The sequence below is a fragment of the Anas acuta genome, chromosome 9, assembly GCF_963932015.1.
Source record: "Anas acuta chromosome 9, bAnaAcu1.1, whole genome shotgun sequence".
In the NCBI taxonomy this organism is placed as follows: Eukaryota; Metazoa; Chordata; class Aves; order Anseriformes; family Anatidae; genus Anas; species Anas acuta.
The window spans coordinates 11,912,492-11,935,045 of NC_088987.1; the positions used below are offsets into that span (position 1 = coordinate 11,912,492).

At 48.1% G+C, this 22,554-nt stretch overlaps 1 protein-coding gene across 7 annotated transcripts in view; it reads right to left on the reverse strand.

Moving 5' to 3' along the window:
- Positions 1–22,554, reverse strand: part of FGF12 (fibroblast growth factor 12) — a 223,109-nt gene that overhangs the window by 61,637 nt on the left and 138,918 nt on the right. For all 7 annotated transcript variants that reach the window (XM_068691764.1, XM_068691767.1, XM_068691765.1 and 4 more), the window contains 2 exons: positions 12,790–12,900; positions 6,429–6,532 (listed from right to left, as the gene is read on the reverse strand). In XM_068691764.1, the coding sequence (XP_068547865.1) occupies positions 6,429–6,532; positions 12,790–12,900 (215 nt within the window). The remainder of the gene's footprint in view (positions 1–6,428; positions 6,533–12,789; positions 12,901–22,554) is intronic.

The following is a 22,554-nucleotide window of genomic DNA, read 5'->3' on the forward strand; positions in this document are numbered from 1 at the left end:
CACGGAGCATAACACATTTCTAAATATCCTGCACAACCCAGGCTTAGGGAAGGCACTTGTTATTGGAGCACGCTCATTCTTTATAATTTTCACTGTTCTTACATAAGCTAGCAAAAAACAAGGGGTCATGTCCTGCTGTTACCGATTTTGGTCTCCCAACAGTCTCGGACTTGAACAGACCCAAGGGCTGACCCAATCCACCTGCGATGCTGACAAGGAGCAGAGCAGCACTGTCCCACCTGGAGCCTCGCCGTGGTGCTGTGCTAGGGATGTCCTGGGGACACGGGTCCCTCAGGATGGCACCAAGTGGGAAACGTGCCCACAAAGCCACAGCATCACAGCACCCCAGCTCTCCTGCCGGCCCTCTGGGTCTGACGAGCAGCCCAGGAGGTCCTGCCAAGTGAGGTCAGGCCTGATTCTGGCACATGTCACTCACGCTGCCACGTCTGCTCTTGTAACATCCTAAATAACCCCTGTGCCCAACCACACACACAGGGGGCAGGGAGCTCGTACTGCCAGGGCCCAAGGAGAGCTTTGGGGAGAGGAGGGCAGCCAAACAACGAGGGTGGAAGCACCTAAAGGGGGAAAAGTGACCACTTTGCTATTGATAGCTGTGTTTATAAGTCTCCAAGCTACCAGGGTGGTGTGCCAGGGCACTCATCAGCTGTATTTTAGGAACAGTCGATGCAAGGCAGGAATCTGCTCCCAGGGGCTGGCTCTCCTCAGCACAACTGCTTGCCCCATGCCTCCATTTTGCTCCCTCCATTCTTATAATTAAGCCTGGGGACAGGAGGAGCTTTCCCAGTTAATGCCTCCGTTCAGCGAGCCCCCTTAAACCACCAGTGAAGAAGAGTGGATGCTCTGGAGGGAAATTAAAAGTACATTAAATTGGGCTCTCGCTGTGCTTTGCCTTTGGAGACGTTTCTCTGTCTCTGCTGACCTGGCTCCCTAATGAGGCATGGAAACCAGGGAATCCCCCCAGCAAGCCTGCTCGCTCGCAAAGTCTGCACAAAGGAAATAGGCAGGGTACCTGCCTGCCATACCTGCACTTCTGACTCCATCGGCTAAGCAGGACTGGAGGTCAACCACGAATTAAAGAAATGGCACCGGTAGAAGCAGTCTAACACCCCAAGCCTATTAGGGGAGAGAATGCAGCGTTTTTGATTCCAGCCCCTGACCTTGAAACGATGTAAATAAGAGTGCAGCAACCCTAGAGGAGTTGTAGTGAAATAGTTACAGCATCACAAGCAGATTAAAAAATACAGTTAATATACATACTTCCCCAGATGCTTGTTTATTATTATGCAAGACATGTTTATTATGCAAAATGATAGAGCAGAATAAAAAAGCAGAGAAAGGGAAAATGAAAAGACACACTGAGCTCTTAACATGACTTGTTTTTTTTTCAGTGCTGTTTAGATTTTTTTTTATTGTGCATAATCATTCCCTTATTAGCAGGAATCTTTGAAGTGATTCAAGCTCTAATTTCAGCATTTCAAACTCGCAGGTTTATACTGTAAAACCATACTGAGCGCTTGTAAGCGACCCATTTTTCTCCCTCTGTATTCCATATCTCTGCTAAGGTTTTCTCAGCCTTTCCAATAAATTATGTATCACGATTTGCCGTTTCAAAAATAATTAGAACTCAGAGTTAAACAACAAGGAATATGTGCGAGCAATACATTTTAGAAGAGAAGCGTTAGGCACTTGGGGCAAATCCCATCCCAGCTGCAGCGCCACTGAATTATACATACTGTACAGAGAGCTGCAATTTGGGCGTACTTGGAGTGATTGGGTGGGTCTGGGGAGGCTCTACAAGCCCGTGATGAGCATCTGCTCCAGGAGAACTAGGTTTGTGCCTCAGACAAAATATTTTTCATGAGATCCTTTCCCTGCGCTCCTGTGAGATGCAACAGGGGTGATGGAGAGCTGAGCTGCAAAGCTGAGAGCCAGGAGCAAAGGGACGGCTTCGACTCCACGGAGAAAGGTTACACCAAAGCAGGAATTAATTTGGTAGGGAAGTTATTAACTCCAGACAGGTAGACAGGAGAGCATGTTCTGTGTCTCCTGTTACGATCAGGCTGTAAAGTCACTGGAGCAGGACGTACCTCTTTATTCTGTGTTTCCCTGTCCTCTGCAACAACCAGCCTTTGGTCTCGGCTTCCCAAGAGCTGAGGCAGTACACGTAACGCCCTGCCCTTCATTCATTCTGTATGTTGCTGCTTTGGTGTCGAATGCTAACAGGGGATCCTCAAGAGAGCTGCTTAGCTCCCGAAAGCAGGCACTGATAAAAACCTTTGTGCACCATCAGGAAATTTACAGCTACCCCATACCACAACAAACCTCAATGGGAAATCACCAATGACTCTGCAAGCTTGCAGTGAGGACGGTGTTTTTGCATCCCGCTGTCTGCAAAGCCAGGTGCCTCAGACCCAGACATGGTTTTCTTGCCTACTCAGCACCTAATTCCCCAGCACACCTCAGAGTCAGAAGCAAGCTAGTCTGGAAAAAACCTCAGGTCTCGAGTGTAAGTAAACAACCCACAGAAGTCATAAACAGCTGCTTCCCAAGCAAACAAGCTTTGGCATCTAATGCATTTCGGCCTGTAAAGCTGCCTGGGGATCTAGGGTTGGCTTCAGGCAACAAACCAACCCCACACCGTCCCTGCCCATTTCTAACTGCACAGAATAAATGAGGAAACTTGCTGTTAAAGGTATCGATGTGGCCAAGCACATTGGGCTAGGAGGGTACTGCATGTTTCTGCAACGAGCTTTTTCGCTGAGTCTGGCTTTCGAGACCCCACTCAGCTCTGCTTTTGTGCTGATTGGCACTGGGAAGGCTTTTTCCAAGGGCTGCTTATTCTAAATGCATTCGTTCAAGAGCACATTGGCCCAAACTCAGAAGGAGCTGGCACAAACCATCTCCAAGACCAGGCTGATAATAGCTTCTGGTTTGATCCAGGGCAGAGGATGTCAGCCAAGGTCTCAGCTGGCACACACAGATTAAACACCACCAAAAAAACCCAAACCCGACAGCGATGATGTGTTCAGCTACAGACACAGACAATCTGGGCTCAAAAGGAGGAAAAAGAATTAAAAAAAGAACCATTTCCCTGGACAGCTGCATTTTATCTGAAAGCAGTCCCAGGCTTGAGGGTGTTACAGCAAGTCCTAGCTGGGCTAGTCTGGGACAGACAGCAGGCGAGGCAGCCAAGCAGCAGAAAAAGTTCATTTATCAGTGGATCTGCGCGAGTGAACAGTAGCTATGGGGAATATTGACCCATTTTTCAAAAAATCCCTCAGAAAAGGCTGGGGACAAAGCAGGTACAAGCACAACAGCAAAGGAAAATGGCCCGAGACAGAGCAAAGCTGTAGTTCAGGGTCTGCTAAGCAAGGGAACGGGGACGATGTTCCCCTTCTCCTTCGGGGTGAGCAGCAGTCGGGTCCAGGCAGTGTGGCCGGGGGCCTGCTTGCCCCAGAGAGGAGCAGGCTGTCCAGTCCTGCCAAAGCAATTCCCCGGCACAGCCTTTGCGACTGACACAGCCAGGCCAAATGTTGGCTTGGAGTGGGATCCCTGCCCCACAAGGAAAGCTGCAGCATCCAAAAGAGACTGCTTGGATAGGCTGAGACCTTCTGAGCCACATCCAGTTGTTTTATAGGACCCTGGTCTAATCTCATCTTTGGTGCTATGAGGGATTTGACCTGTGCTCCCTGTACCTAACAGGCTTTATCCACAAGTTTTCTTCTTTCTTGCCTTGGGGTCTGCTCCAAAGCAGAGTGAATTTATTGATTTCCTGTTGTAAGACAGAGACAGAGCCACTGGTCAAAACAAGAAGAAAAGCCAGCCCAGGAAGCTCCATCCCCCTGGAGCAGAGATGGGCCAGTAGCATCCATCTACTACAAACAGAAGCCTGAAATCATGTTTATGAAATTAACAGCTTTACTCTCTCATTAGTTCAGACAGAGCTGAATGCCATCAAGCCATAGCATGCAACAAGGTCCACTTCAGTAACCACACTGGCAATCTTGGTACATCCCTTATTATCCCTCCCATTTAAGTCAGGCACATTTGCTGGGAATAAGCAGGCTCCGTTAAACCACCTTCATTTCAATACACGTATGATTTGATGCCTTTTAGGACAATTCATATAAATAGCAGATATCTTCCCTGGATACATGGTCCTCCTGCTAACAAAATCTCTTGGTATGTCCCTCCTACCCTCTTCACTGCCTCACTACCTGCTAGCAGTGTGCTAGCTAGCTTTTCCTCCGCGTTGTCTCAGCTGTCAAACATCATGCTTCCAACTCTCCATTTCTCCTTTTGCCTGAGCCCCACACTCTTCTCTCCTTTGCAATATTTGTTCAGAAAATGCTGACCCCCCACTGCTCCACAAAGACCCACCCCAGCTGGCTGTGGCTCTAATGCCATATGCTGCTTTCCTGCAGTGCTCAGGTAAGGGGCACTGGGGGCATGAGGAGCCCCAGCTCTGGGCCAGGACCCCTTTGTTCCCAGCACTGCACGGGTACAGGGCAAAACTTCAGTCCTGACCCCTGTGACACTGTGCCTAGGGGGAAGCCCGCCTGATAATGCAGCACCACACCACACTTGGTATTACCTCGATCTACCTACCTTTAGGACTTGATAGCTTTACAAAAAAAGGAGATTTTCATTGTTAGTAAACCAATGTAATTTATTTAGAGGCAGTCATTTATGTTTACTGGGCTATGAAAGAACAGGAAGCGTCTGGCATCCACAGAGATCCAGATTGATCTCTCTGTCTCTTTTTGACAAGCAGCCAGTTTTGAGACCTACCTCGCCAGGCATACTAACACGTTGACTTGCCATTTTCTACCATGAGCTGCTGGGAAGAGCGAGCTTTGTTACCTCTCATGGGAAAGGGGGAAATCCCAGCCATGTGAGAGGTTTAAAACCGACCAGGAATGCAGATGGATGATATGGGTCAGGAAACACAGGTGCAACTCAGCCTTTTTTATCTCAAGCTACTGGGATCATGATGGTAGCAAAGATTTTGATCCCTTGTCAGTGACCTTGCAGGAGAAGCACCCCAAAATACAGCCACCAAGAGCTTGCTGCACAGAACACCCACAAGGAAACCTAAAGCAAAATTAATTGACAGCCATCAGAGACATAAATCAAAGCCAGAGCAGTGGATCTATCCTGCTGCGCTTATGCACATCCTAAGTGGTAACACATTTTGGTGGTACCATTTTGCTGCTCTACAAGCTACGAAGTGGTGTGCCTTTTTCAAGCTACATTTTATGTGACAGTGACAACAGCAACTGTGACAGTACGTTGCGCTTACTGAAATTGTAATGACAAAAGACAACCCAACACTGCTTGTACTGTGAGCCCGCAGCCTCCTCTTACTGTAGGAGCTAGCACAAGCATCAGCTTTGGCTGAGTACACAGCACAGCATCTCCTTAGGTCCAGAGGTTTATAGGAAGGCACACAGCAAAGTTAGGGAAATGGACATCTCTGCCCCACGCTACACAGTCACCCTTTTGGTGGTCCTATCTCCGATCTCACGTACGCTTTTAAAGCGCAGCAAATGCCGAGACAAGAGCAGAATCATTGTACTGTAAATTTACACAAATGGAGATGAGATTAAAATCTTGCCTATATGCTTTAAAGATATCATAACCACAGAAATGAGCAGAGTATTATTAACTATCACTTCTTACTATGTAGAACTAGAGCAAAGTTATTTGAAGCATAAAAATTCTGGCAAAGGGCTGCCATATTTAATAAATCACTGAATCAATTATTCACTGTGAAAATCAATTACTTACTTCAAATGAGAATCTTATGAATAACCTCATGCCCTTTCATGCCATCTAAGAAAGTTATAGGGGAATTAGTCAGTAAAAAATGCCTCACTTATCTTTTATGTGCATTAAAAAGACCACACAAATACAGGGTAATTCTGCTCTGCTGAAGCACTCTGCCAACAGAATAGTCCAGAACCATTTTAATGAAGTCAGTGTATTGCTGTGCATTTACACTGCAGTCAAAAGCAGAGTATGACCCATTGGGGCACCACCCCCAATAGTTTTCCGGGTGCAATTCAGAAGCAATTGCAATCACTCCATCCCATTTCACAAATGGGAAACCAGAATATAACCAGCAAGCTGTATAGCCTCCTCTACAACGTGACCTACATTAGGTAACTCCTCAAAGGAGCACAAAGTATATCTTCACAGGTCAGGAAATATTACCGCGAAACTCCATGGAGACACTTGAAAGTGAATATTGCATGGCTTTGCAGCAGCTCCCACCACTCCTGCTTTTAAAGGCTTTCCGATACGTGACCATTTTCACAAAAGCTGTCTCCAAGTCCCAGCGGGGTCTCCTCCCTCCCCCTACAAAACCAAACCATCCCAGGAGCCCAAAGGTGCCAGGTACTCACTGAGCTGTAGAGATATCCCTCAGCGTTCATGGCAACGTACAGACCTGCCTTCACCCCTTGGATTGCCACCACACGAAGACCCACAGGAATTAGATTGAAAAGGGCTGCGGAAGGAAAAGAAAAGCAAAGGTTAGGCAGACATCACCCCGCGGGGCCGCCGCTGCTTCTTGCCCCACGGCCAGCCCGTACAAACCGTATCGAACTGGAAACAAACAGCTTGCTTCCAGCTACAGGAAAGACCTGCAGCCACAGGGTCAATGTTGAAAGCAGATTTTAAAAAGTACTGAGCTTGCTTGCCTCCCAGAAGCCTAAATATACCCATCAGGATGTCTGATCACTGCCTTTGCAATGCCAAGGGCTCGTACATGTGCTCTGGCTTGCGTATCTTAACAGCTTTCTGTGGGCCAGCTGAGCTGTGGTAATGCAGGTGTGCACATCTCTGCCTGTGGCAAATGATCAACACAACTTAGTTTAGTTTATCCTGACACAGATTTAAGCCTAGCCACACTTTCTTGGATTTACCATAAAATAAAAGAGTATATAGGCAGGGACCATGGCCAGAATGAGGCACTGTAACTCATCAGTGTGCCTGTCCGTGATCCCTGCTATCAAAGGACTAAAGGCTCTCAGGAAGAGATACTGCCCTGGTCCTGGGCTCTGCTCCTCATTCAGAAGCAGCACTAGGCAGGATGGAAGAAGACAAGACCTTTCAATACTCAATTTTACTGCAATCTTATTGATTAAAGCATTGCAGCCACTTCCTCTCAGTTATTTAGCTCATTGCTGGATTCCAAACAGACCCCATGTCTCAGGGAGAGACCTTTCCCGTGAGCAAACACATTAATGTTCGGTCAGGCTTTGGTGCATTTCTAACACAACGAGCTTCACGGGGAAAGGACCGACAGTGTTGATAGCCTACACACTCAGACATGAGCGTGGCTTTGTTTCCACTGAGAACTGTAGGACAAAAGCATCCAGATGTGGCAGGAGCCTTGGTGCTTCAGCTTGAGGAGAGGTCACTGGATGCTGTCCCAGGAGCTCGGGATATTGTGCTTAGCTCCTTGCAGCCAGTGGCACAGGCTACAAGAGCTTCATCAGCGTCTGAGGAACTGCACGATTTATAAGGAAAAAGAGCTCAAAGGGTGTGGGTAGTGTAATGGGAACCTGATTACCATGGAATGGAACTCTGTGGATTTGCTTAAAGGTTACAGACGGATACCTTTTCAGAAGAAAAACCTGTTTCTATCTAAGCTGGTTTTAGGGTTATCTCCAAAAAGGGATTCATGAGTTCGGGTTTCAGTTGAACACCCCATCCTTTCTATCCTTCCTCGAGGAAGGCTAGAAGACTCCCCTCGGGCAGCTCCCTGGAAGGGAGGCACACCAAGTCTGGTGAAACGAGCCCTACCCCCAGACACCCTGCCTTTAAGCACCACATTCAGTGCAACGTCACTGTGTGCCGAAGTCTCACAAAACCCAGTGCCTGTATTTCTGTGATTTCATGGGAGGGGAGGACTTCAGCAGTATATGGCAAAGTCCAGTGTGGGTACTGGTCTGTGAACTGCTGGAGTCAAGGATGGCAACGCTCTGACCCTGTCCCAGGAGGAGATAAACACTCCCCAGCGTAGCTACCTGACTTTAGAGAGCTGTGTTACAGCACAGTTCTGCTGCTGAGCAGCTCCCTAAACAAGGCAGGCTTATATTTCTATCAGCTCTCACTACCATGAAGGTCTAAAACCCTCTGTAATTAACAAGTCTATTTATAAGTAATTCCCCTTCCCTAATTCCACCCCCACCCCCCACTGAAAAATGGAGCATATTACTGCAAATAATGAAACGGAATGGGCATCGTTATTCATTCTCTACAGCCAATTTGTCTTGCACAGAAAACCTGTGACAGACCCCTCAAAGCATTCATTAGGCAGCGGGGTGATAATGCCCAGAATTAGGGGGTGAGAAGTTCCACTCGGAAGCACCCACCTCTCCAAACCCCTCTTTTCTGCATGCTGAGGGATCACAGCAACAACCCTGTCATGCTCTGCATTACAGGAGCCGGACCACTGCTGGTTCCCAAGCTCCCTTGGAGCCTCCTGCAGACCATGGCAGCAGCAGCCCCAGTCATGGCTTTTAGGCATGGCAGAGCATCTCTGCAACATGCTGCAGAGCAGGGGAGCGAGTGGGTAGGCAGGCAAACAGAAGGGCACGCATCTGACATAGGTAACTGGCAGCCAAAGTCGTTTTAGGAAGCAAATGTTTTCTTCTATTAAAAGCATTTGGGGGTCAATCAAAATTTTGCAAACTCTCAGAACTGTTTCTGCACTCCAAATAGGAAATATCTTTGAATAAGTTAAAGCCTCTGCTGTCATGCTTTTAAATGGATATTTCATCTTGTTTTGGAGCAGATTTCAAAGCTTATAAGCTTTGAAAATTCTGCTAATCCTGAAATACCAGAATAAGGGATGGGGAAGAAGACTAGCTGTGGTAGGGTAGGACTGTCCACAGGGTGTGATGTTAAAAAAAAAAAAAAAGAAAATTATCTAATGCTTTTAAATCTTTCTGTTGCAAATAGTAGATTTTCTATGCCATATATAACCACACAAGGCAGACGTGCTCCTTCATTTCTCACATAGAAGACAGAAGAATTAAGATGTTTGATGTCTGCCAATTTGCCTTCATTACATTTTCCCATCTCCACCCGTTCCTAGACTTACACCTCCTCCTGCTCACTGATGATACTACTTTTACCATACTCCACTTCTAAACCCTGTAGCCACGAATTATGTTGTTCATCGTTATGTTATGGCCACTTATCAGATGCATCACATTTCTAAACTCTGACAGCTTACTTGGCTAGGGATCCGAGCTAACTTATTACAGAACTGGAAGACTAGGGCAAGAACTGCCATACAGAAGATGTGGTCCGTGTGCTCAGCTGATATAAATCAGTCAGAGGAGCTAAACTAATTTATACCCAACAATGGCCTTTTACTCCCCTGAAACTGCTTGGATTAAAAGAAAATTCTTCATATATCCCAACGCTAGTAGGAAGAGAAGCTGTCTTCATGCTTATATTAAGATGGCGTGCCTTTAGCCACATGGTAGAAGGAACAGATGTCCCAAGAGCTGTTTCGCGGGAAGCTGGCTGGATGCCCATTCAAATGCCATTAGAACTTGGCTCCTGTCCCCCCCCTCTTTTCTTTAAGAGAGAAGAAGTGGAAAATAAATGTCATCAGCTTCTCAAGAACACACACAGAATGGGCACCAGATAGATAATTCATTTGGAAATTGCTTAAATATTAGCAGTCCCTCTTATATCAATAATTGGGTTTTTATTAGAACTTTTAATTTCATCAGATGTATCTAAGGGACATGTCACGTCTCACTTTAAATGTTTATTTTGCCAGAGTAAACCAACCTAATGTATTCCACAAAGACTGATTCCTTTTATAATGCTAGTTTGAATAGTCAGGGGGTGGATTCATCATGCAGAGCTGATGCATGGAACAGCGCTCACCGGGCACGTACCTGTGTTCCCTCCTGAGGGAAGAACACATGGATAGCCATGCAGGGTGGCAAGGACCCTGTTGTAGACATCAAGAGTGTCCTTCTGACTCTGGATGTAAATTAACCCACCGCTCTCCATGGACAGGGAAATACCCACTTTTTGGTGAGTTTTGCCCTTCCACAGAAACACTGCACAGACTTGTGAATGGCTGGCCAGGGATCCTCTGCATAAATATTTTAAAACAAAAAATATCAGTGAAATCTGCAGCTGTTTACTTGGATGAGTATGCTTTGACTTCTTTTTTTTTCCTCTGGTCAGAAATTGAAAGTGTAGAGGAATGGAAAGGAAGAAAAAAATGGCATGCCTTTTTGGTCTTTCCAAAGTGAAAAAATGTGATTTTGTTTTGAAGCTTAACAGGAAGCTTCATATAATATAAAACATTGACTTAAACTGAAGATTTATAAAGGAGAGTGAGCGATCAGAAGTTAAATAAAACCGAATAAAGCACATTCTTAATTTCATTTTCAGGAGCCAAATATAATCAGGTTGGATTTTTTTTCTCTTCTGATATTCCCTAAGGTCAGGGGATGGGGAAACATTTGTCCTCTATCTTCTCTCAAAGACTTCAGTCCCCTGTATACGCACCAAACTCTCCAGCATAGCCCATGACTGAGTGACTGGCTTGGCACGTTTCAGCTAGATGCCTCCTGTCCCACCAAGCTGCCAAGGCAGGGCTGCCACCTCACCAGGAGGATTTATGCTCTAGAAGTGCCCTTCAGCCCATCTATTTCCAATTAAGGAGACAGGGGGGAAGCAGCTCCCAAGTTCTCAGCACCTCGCCGATCTGATCTCTGACATTTGACATAAATAAGAGACATTTGGGTGATTTGGTGCCAATCTCAGACTCCAGAGGTTCCTCCTGCACCCACCGAGGTGCAGCCAGAAGCAGCTTCCCTTGGCTCCCCTGCCAGCCTGAAATATTACAGAACTGTCCTTACATTTTATTTTCCTCTGCTGTTTACCTAAATTCATCTCTGCTTCCATTTAAGCCCATTACTTTGTTGTTCGGTCCTCACTGATAGATGAGGGTAATGAATCCCTGTCATCTCCAGCAGCTCTTCGCATGTCGTTGACAAATAGGCCTCCAATGGGATTTTCTGCAGATTGAGAACATCCTATGTCTTCTTCCTTTTAAAAAGCAGCTAATACCACCCAGCACTGGGTCATTACTCACCCGCTAAAGCCCACTGAGCTCATCACGTGTCGGTGCCTGCCTGACAAGAGCACAAGGCCAGACTTCTTGGAGGAAGAGGCCCGCTCAGTCCTTCACAGAGGTGTGCGTGCAGGGGGAACGTGGGGCTGGCTGCAGGTTCTCCTGCTCCAACAGGAGTTAGAGTTGTGATTGCAATTTGTGGCCTTTCGTTTGTTAAGCACCAGCATGTGAACTGTGGGACTAAGACCGGACACAGCACGCTTCAGGCCAGGTTCCTGCTGAACGCAATCTCTTGGGTTGTTTCACGAGGGCTTTGCCAGCCTCTCACCATTTCAGTCACTGCTTTCTCAGGGCTCCTCTGCATGTAGGCCCCGGCCCTGAGCAGGCTGCAGCCACTGTCCTCATCATGCAACCACGCATTGTCCCCACCATGGCACCCCACCAGCTCCTTGGGGCTGGGGCAAGCCCCACAGACATGGGGCTGCATCCACCTCACACCCCTGTCCCAGGGCACCTTCACAGGACATTGTCAACACCTGCATCACTGCAGACAGCCCTCACCTACAGCCCAGAGCCTGCCCTCCTGAAGGAGCAATGCCTTCAATCTACCTAGGAGCTTCCATAGAACAGAACAGCATGATTTGTCCCCAAATTAAGTAGGTTCTTCCTTCCACAAAGTACATGAAGCTTGCCTCCATCAATTCTACCACATACATCAACTTTTCTTCATCCCTGCTAACAACTGGGAAGACACCCTCCACAGTGGGCAGGCAAGATGTTCTGTATCTTCACCAGTGGCACAGAGAGCTTCAGACCAACACAGGATAAACCAAATCAAGACTTGAGTCCTAATCTGTTGACGTAATTTCTGGCACCAAAGATCTGAGTATGTTGCCTTCTTAAAAGTGTCAATCTGACAACTGTGAAATGAAGAGATGCTGTAGGAAACACCTTGCTTTTTTTTTTTTTAAACCTTTCAATGAGCTTTGGTATCAAGAAAGCTGTGTATTTTCTGAAGGAACATTGGTTTGTATTTAAGACAATATGGCTCCTGCACATGAGCATCACATTTAAACCTATGTGGCTCTGCTGCACTTTGGTAATCTTTGATGGACAACATGAATCCAATCCGTTCGAATAGGGTTTTGGCAGAAGACCTCATTTAGAAAGGTCATTCAATACCCTCAGCCTTAAAAGTAGCCTCAAAGCAGAGGATTTGGGTGAACAGCTGGTTTTCTCCAGCCTGGAAATTCCTGATGCTTGCTGAATTTTTCAGGATAAAATAGTGAAAACAATCATCTCTTCTTCTCCTTGGAAAGAGAATTCCCCGTATCCTTTGCCCACGTGGCATGTGTATAAATATAATCTCCTTTCTCTTTTGGCAGTAGTTCAAATCATGGGTTTTATTCTCCACCCCACCCAGATGGCAGTTACAGAATCGGGGCGGGAGGGAACAAGATGGGAGAGGAAACATATGAAATTATACAGGCAAGATTTAAAGGGGAAGTATAGATAGGAAAAAATGTGCAGAAAACAGCTGGCTCCTTCCTAATTTGATCTTTTCAAAAATGAAGCTTCACAAGCGAGACCCACTAGGTGATGCATTTGATTGTAATTGGGTTGCAAAACAGGCTAATTTTTCTTACTGTAGTCGCTGTTTTCGTCCTTGGTCCCATCAATTGTACCATCTGGGTGCATCTGCAGGAAGTATTCCTGCTGGCTGAATAACCTTGTCACAATTCCTTTCAGCTGGGGTTCTGCAAAGAAAATAATAATTACTATTAGATATACCAAACATGCAGCAAGGAGCAAGAGACCCAATTTGTGTGGTCCCCATTAAACCCTGAGTAAATAAAAAAAAGTGCTTGGCAGATCAGACAGCTTTCTGTGATTCCTTTCAAGAGTGGTTGTAAAATATTCATATAGACATACAGGCAAATAAAATGGAGATCAGATGAGGAGGTAAAATGCAACGCATAGTTGGTGCAGCATAAAGTACCAGATTTATGCAACACCACTTCACTGGAAGTTACCTGCCAAATTCAAAGTCTTTAGACACTTTATGTATTCTGGATATGCCACTCATTTGGAAGAAAATTTGCTAGCAACATTGCAAAGAATTTGCTCGTTTCTTATCCTGCCTGTAAAGCCAACTACCCTGGTTTCTATATTTGATCCACTATTATCTAGTCCCAGTCTTATGCCGATGAAGATCTATTTAAACTGCTGGTATTACAGTGGTGTAAAACCAAAGCAACTGAGCGCTGAATCAGGCTATGCGAGTCCAACTGTGTGGGATTCGGGGAGCAAAATTCCTAAAAGGAACAGATGCAAGACACCTCCAAAAACGACCTCTGAAGCATTTACGGGCACCTGAAAACGCCTCTGTTTTAAATCCCGTATGTTCCTCCCTTCCAAAACATGTGCCATACACTCTGGTGGGTGAGAATCACTCCTTGTCTTCAGCAGGGTCCTTTCCCAGCCCCGTATACCAGGAGGCAGCCATGGGCTAGGAGCTCCCCTACCACCCCAGCAATATTTTACAGCCATGCTGAGGAAGAAAAGGGAAACATGAGGGAAAAGCAGAAACAATTTGGCTACGAGATAACTTCACCTGACAGAGCTCTGCAGTCTCCCTGCCGTCCCACTGATCAAACACAAATTAAGAGGCCAAAAATTCGGGATAAATTCAATTTTACCATGTGAGGCTTACAATTTGTCAAAGACATTGCTTCCGTGAGGCAAACTAGCCAGCTACACACGGAGGGGCAGGCACACTGGCTGGATGACAGAGATTCTCCTCCTGTGGTGGGAGTTTGCTGCTCTGTGACCACCCACCTCAAGTAAATGGGAGCTCCCTACTGCTGGCTCAACAGAGAGGGAAAAAAATCCAGTGTAGCTTACCAAAAGTCAGGCTCCCGTCCTTCCTGTCTCTTGTGAAGCTGTTCAATAACCCATGGTCGTTATGCAACCCTGCTCACACTGTGAGCTAAGTGCTCCCATTAGGAGCCCCCATCCCGCACCTCTCCACTGCCCAAATCCCCCACCACGGGCTGGGACAGTGGATGTGGACGGGCCGAAACTGCAAAAGGTTTCAGCTCCAGCGACCCCTCCACCAGGAGGAAAATCAGGTCCTACTTCCCATCTACGGAAGCATATGCTTGCCGCCAAATAAATCAGTGTCAGCTGGTTTCTCTGCTGGCTTAAACAAGTGATTTCATCGCAGCCCAACTGTTGTAGGCTGCAGACAGGGTTTTTCCCAGAAAAAATCCCAGCTCCAGGACAATAAGTACACAGTGGCCATCTACTAAGAGATGGCGTCAATCGTGCCAAAATATGCCAAATCTGCTTTGCTTTGTTCTTTCCAAAATGAAAGATCTGTTTTGTTGGATGTAGGAACTTGATTTAAACGCTTTTCTTACAAAGATGTCAAAGTGGAAGGAAATACAAAGCTGCATCCTCAGGCACAGCCAAGCGCACTGCCCTGCTTGAGCCTGGCCCCTTCCCTCTTTATCTAACCCCACAAAAGTAAGGGTGCTAACAGGCATTCCCTGGTATGAGACCTGTGTTTAAGTCCCCGAATGAGTCTCAGCCTCATTTTTACTCGCTGGTTAAATTTTAATGTGCAAGTACTTTGCACAAAATGGAAGGGCTCCCAGCAGGATGGATTTAAAGATGCTCCTGCAGCCTGAAGCTCTGTGTACTGGGGAAGGGGAAAGACCTCATCTTAAAGTCCCTCAAGGATAGGAGCAGAGATAAAAACCAGGCCTGACCCTTCCTCCTTTGTAGGGAAGACAATTTAGATACAGGACAGAAGGTCTCTTTCTTTCAGGGCCCAAGCTGTACTTTGATCATGCAAATCATTTTGGAAGAAGTTAAAAACCTCTCCCACTTACGTTAAGTAGCCTACTGAGTAAATACAAAGCAGATCTCATCGTTAGTAGCTTCCTATCATCTTGGAGCTTATCAAAACAGCACCCGAGGTCCCCTAGGGCCCCCCTGCATCTGTGCTGTAGATGAAAGCAGCACTGTACCAGAAGGCTGAGTGTCACCACAGGAAGACACGGGGCGAAGCCCCAGCATCCCTCTTTCATCACGGATCTGACAAACACTCAGCCAAGGTCTGACTCAAGCTTCAACAACCACCTTCCTCATAATCCTGGGCTTTTCTCAGTCAATGCCTGCCAAGGGATGGGTTGGAAGAGAAATCTGATCTCGCATGCACTTTTTTTCCTGCCCTGGTTTTGCTGAAGTTTGAGGCTCACTCTCAAGCTCACCGTAAGCTCAAGGGGAGTGGAAGGGAGCTCCACACCACACACAAAACCACCACAATCCTCCCGTCTGACTGTGGTCTGACAGCAGCAGTGTTCCCATCCCTGAGCTGCACAGAGCCTTCTCTGCAGGAGCATCCCTGTTCCTGAAGCCCTACAGCACCAGCAATCAAAAGCCTTTTCCAGACACCAACTGGTCAGAAAGCACTTGTCAGACACACAGGTCTCAGCTGGCGAGCAGCTGCACCTCTCTCCTCTAGGCAGAGCACAGCCCAGGAGGGCGAAGGAGCTGTCTGGGCGATGAGGGATTCATCTCGCCTAGCACAGGCTGCTCCACAACACAGGCTCAACACCTGAAGAGGAGTCCCTTTGCATCCCAAACCCACAGGGACTCAGCTTTACAAAGTGCTGAAGCAGCCCGTATTTCCCCTTGGGTTGCAAAGAGACCAACGCAAGCAGGAGCGGCTGTGCTGGTGGCAGCCCAGGGGCTGCTTTACCCCCGGGCACCTCCTGCCTGATGTCTGGGCATGAAGTGGGGCACTGGGACTTGTCACTCGTGCAGGAAGCAACGTGCCTGGGAGGCCTACAGACAAAATTTTAGGTGAAGCTTACGTTCAACAAGGAACAAGGACGAACCCATCTTCCTCCCAAAGCTCACTACAGTTATTACTCGCAGAGGGGCGCGTAATCACAAGGGAGGGTTTTTCCTGCTAGCCCTGAGGCAAAATTCAGCAGGTGGCTTTTAGGAGTGTCTCTACTGTTGTCATATATTTTAGCATCACTTCTTTCCAGCAACAAAGAATGACAATTTTATCAGTCTTCCAGCATTGCTACACCTCATGCTACAGCAATAGAGGTTTCTACACTACATTTTTTTTTTTATACCACAAACAGCAGGTCTCCTGGTCACTTCAGGATGGTGGCACAGCCTGGTAAGTCACAGCAGAAAGCAAAAAGACAATAAAATAGGCTGAGAGCTTTCCACCTTTAGCAACAAAAGCCATAAGAGAGCAGTCCTTCAATAAACACTGGGGGAGAAGACAACCCTGAGACTGTCTGAAATCCCCCTGGTGATACTGCCCCAGGCTGTAATAAATAGGAGACAGAAACGAACCATAAAAAGGAGGAAAAAAACTGCAGCACAGCCAAGCACGAGCCTCTCCTTGACCACTTCCTTTCTATAACCCACCGAATTCACCAGGAATTAAACTCTAATCTATTCTTTAACCTCATCGTCGTGTAGCAATGGGAACTCAGATCTTGCTTTTAAAGGAGCAATATGGCATAACACACTTGAGCTAAACCCATTCCTCCCACTCAGGCTCCTCCGTACATTCGTCTGTTCTGCTGTAGCTTTCCCTACAGAAATGGAACTAAACTAACATGGACAAGACTTCAGCTGCAACTTAGTGGCTCCCCGAAGACACAACCAAGTATTTCAGAATGGGTTTAAGAAAAAAGTTATGACTGCCTTGATCTCAAAGCACAGACTGAGCACAAGAGACTTCCATGCAGCACGTACTCCCAGCGCAGCCCCACGCTATTAGGATCCCCAGGGGATAGATAAAGGAATGTTTTTGTCCTTATTTCATAAGACATACCATTAAGCTTTAGAACACTCACATTAAAGACCCTGTTCTGGCCATTCATACACAGCCCTTCAGGGCTGGGGCATGGCAGAGAAAACACAGCAGATCCACTCTGTACACCAAGGCAGCGCACTCAGATCCCCTAAATGTGGTACTCCCTGAGGGCACAGGGGGAGATTTCCCCCCAGAAACATCCCCAGGGGGCAGAGCCACAGAGCAGACCAAGGAGAGTACCAGAGAGCAAGAGCAAAGCCATGGCTCTCTGTTCCTGGTCTGCAGCATCTGTCAGGCTGGGTAAAGACACAGCCCTCAGCTGCTGGGCCTTCTTAAACCAGCCCCCCACTAACCAACTCATTGTACCTCCCCTGACCAGCATCTTTCTTGCTCCTATTTCCCCAGGCCAAGCTCCCCAGCCCTGCATGCCTTGCTTTTAACTTCCTGGCCCGTTTGATACAGCTGAGGGCAACTAAGTCATGATCTGATTGCTAATCTCCTTGGCACTACTTAGACGGTAATGCGAGGCTGGCGTTATGCAGTTCAGCTGTCCTGCTGCTGGGGCTTAAAGTCCTCTCCATCCAGCATGGGCTGCTGTGCTTCCTGCCACTGAATTGTATGGCAACTCGCATCCCCTGGGGCTTCCCAAGGGATATGAGGAGCGCAGGGTGCTCACGCCAATCTTGTTTGCTCTCCAGGCATGTGCCTTGCAAAAGGCCAGGGGATTGAAATCAGCTGTCCAACAGTCACATCCCTCACCCCCAAATGCAGGCACTGCCGAAGGTATTTGCTGAGTCCCCTAGGAAAGAGAGCACAAGCTCTGCAGAGTCACTGGGAGAAAAGCTCTTATCAAAAACATCACCTTCTTTTTAATGACCTCTTCTTTAATTTCTGCTATGTAAGGTGAACACAGAGCTCCCCCCCCCCCCATAACTGCAAAATGTAAAACACACAAGCAAGATAGATCTCCCCTATCATGTGCTGCAGGGGGGCTCAATCCAATGTAGTCCCTGAGCATGGAAAGACCAAGGAATATGGCACGGCTTTGATTTCCAGCCCAGACTCCGTTGTGGAAGGCAGCCTGCCACGGCCACGTTTCTTCTGGGAAACCTGGGGGGACTCAACAAGACCCCGTTCACAGGAGCCACCTTAATCTCAGCTCGGAGTTAATGGCAGGGATCTCCGAGGGGTTTAATAACCTCTTAAGATGAAGGGCTTAGTGACCTCTCAGGGATTGGAGCCACTGGCTCCGAGGACTCCTGCAATTCGCAGTGATGCCCTGGTTGGCAGGTGGGCCTCTGCTGGAGGCTGCTGGTGCAGAACTGCTTTTAAATTCACCCCACAAGTGCCAGAAGTCCTATGTGCTGGTATGGCTTACACTCTGAACCTCTTGGGTTACTGTTCTCCGCACAACCGGCTGTCACTGCCCTCTAGCTCACACCAAGCAGCCATTTGACAGCCAGCAACCTACAACGAGGCAGAAGGAAGGCACCTACCGAGTTAACTCCGAGGCTCACCGATTTGTTTGCTCTCTTTCTGCAGCAGGACAGGCTCCGACTCAACGCCCCGCTTGCTCCCAGCACAGCAAGGCTGGCTGAGGCTCCAGCAGCAGGCTCCCAAAGCTGGCCAGCACCCGCTGCCCAGCAGAGGACATCGCTCTGCCGAAGGAGAGCTCCTCCTGTGCCCACCTGAGCCCCGGCTGGGCGTCCTGCTGACTGTCCTGGTACCCATGCAACAGTTTTGCTGAGGACGGGACTATAAACGGGGGACCTGGGATGCATCTCAGAGTGTATTTCACCTAAGTGTAATTTAAACATTTGTTTATTGCAATTAGGCATTTTAGGCTGGAATTTACACATTCCATTATTCTCATTTTCCTCCGTTCAGGCTGCGGCTGTCGTAACGGGAGGCTGATTTATGACTCACTGCCTGCGCTCAAACCCGCACCGAAACCAGCATTGGGGTCGGGATGCAAACTGCTTCTAATTTCCTTAGATTAACTCCGCATTTCAAGTGCCACCACGGAAACTGCAGCTTCCCTCCCCTGAAAAGGACGGCTTCCAGAATACCGAATAAGCCAAATGCTGCAAACACACGCTGACAGGGAAGGGCACCGAAATCCCCCTTCAGAAGCGGTGTTAATGAAGGCTCGTACTAACTCGGCACGAAAACGCATCAGCGAGCTCCACGCAGATTACTATGGTGACAGGCATCGGCACAGAACTCAGGGAGAAAAAGGAGATGAAAAGCTGCAGGAGAAAAACGTGGTTTTTTTTTTCCCACCCAGGAGCTGCTGGGTTCTCTGGGGTGCTGGGAGCTAGGATGAAGTAAGTGGTTTTCTCCAATTAAACGCATCGCAGTCGGCAGAAGTTTAATGGCTCGGCTCGCTACGATGATTCACCGAACCCACCCAAACTGGGGAGCTGAGGGATAACAGTGCTGGCAGCTGTGCCAGGAGCCACTGCCCTTGCAGAGCAGGGGTGCCTCGTGACACGAGCTGCGACCATGGCGGAGCAGGAGCGTTTAGCAGGTGCTGCGCACCGGTGTCTGGGTCTGCACCTGCAGCAAGCCGTGCACCAGGAAGGTCGGAGCCTCCTGAGCCATACGTGGGGCTCCTGGAGGACACTCCAGCTGTGTCATTCAGGTGCAGATGTAGGAAACCCTTTCTCTGCAAATAGGGCACGATGCTGCAAAGCACTGAGCGTTTTTGGCTCCCATGGGAGTCACCGAGAATGAAAAAGCAGCAGGAGGAGGCAAGAAGGGCGCTTCCCAGCCCTATAAAATGTTCACCCATAGCAAAACATCACAGCAAAATCATTCTGAGCAAAGGAATGTGCTCCACCACCAGCAGGTCCTGAAGGGACTGGGCAGTGCAGCCCCTAGCACCTTGAGCTCTGGGCTGGCAGGGAAAAAAGCGCATGTGTAGTGCAGAACAAGGGGGCTGCCCCAGCACCGGGAGGCTCCGCAGCAGAGCGAGGTATCCAGCCCCACCTTGCAGAGCTGCCCCAAACCTCTTTGGTTTAGATACAGCCACTTGGCTTAACACAGGGCACCTCCCCCAGCCCCCAAGGAGGATGGAGAGGTGTAACCAGGGACTGACCGATCCTAAGACATTTATTCCCATGGATGGTGATGCTGGGGGCACCAGACAGCTGATCCTTTCCTGGTGACACAGAACGAAGACCGTGCCTAGCTCCAGTCCACCGTGATTACAGGGTTAAAGCCACCCTCCAATTACAGGGAATTTGTTTTGAGAAGAAAATGACTCGGGGACAATAGGGCTGCACGGCACGCGTGTATTTACTCATCTGAAGTGTAAATCTCCACCCAGGGCTAATAACTACGGAGAGCCAACTGGTGTTTCCAGGATGCATGACATGAAATAACAGGCTGCGCTGGCAGGGATGGCCTCTGCAGCTGAAGGACAAGCTTCCGAAAATGACATTTCCCTACCTCAGAAGGATGATGGGCTCGCGTTGATGACAGCACCCATCAAAGCAATCACCTCTTGTCACTGTCAGTGAGTCACTAGAGCAGAATGGCACCTTGTAAGCAAAAAGAGCATCCAGGGAAGTGATTTCCTTTCCTGTGCTGATGTCTGCAAGGAGGAATAGTAATTAGCCCTCTGGCACTGAGCACAGCTGCCTGCCCACACCCCTCTACCAAGGAGCAGACACGTACAAAGCCCTGCACGACGCCTGCTCGCTGCTACAGATCCTCAAGCCTTGAGGGAAGGCTACTGCTCCCTCATAGAGGAGGTGGAGAGGCTGTGTTTGCACCACACTGGTGTCCACACAAGCCCTCCCATATCCCGGGAATCAGCTTTACAGGGATATTAACACAAGCACGAGGCAATGGGCAGAGAAAAGGAGTCACAGAAAGCACTGGAAACGAGGGGTGCAGCCACGGGGATGCTGCTGCACGCCTCTCCCAGCCCAACTCTTCCTAGGAGCCCGAGGGCACCAGACGGAGGCAGCAGCCACCCCGCAGCTCACTCACACCCTGACCCTGTGTGACAGCCACCTCAGGTCCAGGGCTCAAGGAAAAAGAGGTCCCAAGTCTTGGATCAGTTCTCATAGAAGGCAAATGCCAAACTAGTGTACAGGACACGCGAGCTACCCCTGTGAGCAGTCCCAGCCCACAAGCTAGGGATGGCACAGCCACCCCAGCACTAAAGGCCCGAAAAACATCCCCAAAGGCCACCACAGCTGAAAGCAATGTGATGCCAGGAGAAAAAGGGCTGACGGCCTCGCTGCCACCAGTTATTTTGGCAGAGATTTGCTGACTGCCTCTGGGTGAAATTATTCAGCTGAATATTTTAATTGTTCAAAAACTCCGAGTAAGCGCAGCTGAAGCTATACACAAACTCCATCTCATTAATGGGGAAAGAAAGATCTGAAAAGGGGAAACGTTTTGATTTTTTTTTTCTTTTGAGACAATGTTTTCTTTGGAAATGCGATGAAAAAAAAAAAAAAAAAGATTTTAAGAGTTGGAGATGAAAGCCAAAGTTTCATTTTAAGAAGAATGAAATATTGCATTGGATCTGAATCCCTTCCTCCCCACAAACATCTTATATTTGACTACAGAGCTAAAAAATCAATTCTGCATACAGCTGCACTCCTGGGTTTGTTCTCCTTTCCTCCAGGACATGGTTTGTGTTGCTGTTGATCCAGTGCGTTTGAACAGCAGTCAAACTTTCAAAACCTTTCCCTTTAAAGTGCAATCTGCTCCTATATTGACTCCAGCTCTGATGAGGAGAAAGCCAACGCCTGATAGGAACCAAAAGCATGAAGGATGTAGGGCTGTTCCAGGAGTTAGGCAGGGTGAGCTTTCTTAGGTAAAGAATTAAAAAAATGAGAATTTTAATGGACAAGAAGTTGTAGCTAAAGCTCCTAAGCTGTCATTTTGCAGCACAGCTGATGCCTTGGCCACTAAAGGCTAAGGCAAGCTCTTAAGTATGGACAGCAGAGCATAAGAGATATTATTTATTTGGAGGAAAACCCTGCAATTACTCCTGACACATTGTGTAATTAGCCAAAATTACAGCATATTCACCCAGAGTGAAACAGGATAGCATAACTATTACGTGTGAGCCCACGGCCAGTGAGTGCATTTCACTGGGGCACAGACGTGACCCCAGGAAGCAGCAGCCACGCCTGAGCTTCTCCCTAAGGCAGCTTCTCCCCAGCCTGCATCCACCGGTGCTGGCTCCTAAGCAGCTCACACCAAGGAACAGCAGGAGCAAAATCCATGCTCCTGTGCTGAAATGAGATTCACCAAACAGGAGTCACCCCAGCTATGTTGTCCCCAAAGTGTGGATGCTCAGACGGTGATGCCCGAGATGCTGCTGTCTGCACGCTGCTGGGCTTTGCTGCCTGGAGCTGAAGGAGGGAGGAAAAGAAGAGCAGCTCTGCCCGCTTCGTACTTGCAGCGCCTCTTACCCTACAAATGGGGATGGAGGGGGAAAGGGGCTCCTACAGGGCCACGTGTGACCCTGTGGGACCTCGTCCTAAGGAGATGTTTGATGGGTCACAAATCCTGGGCAATTCTGTGGCAG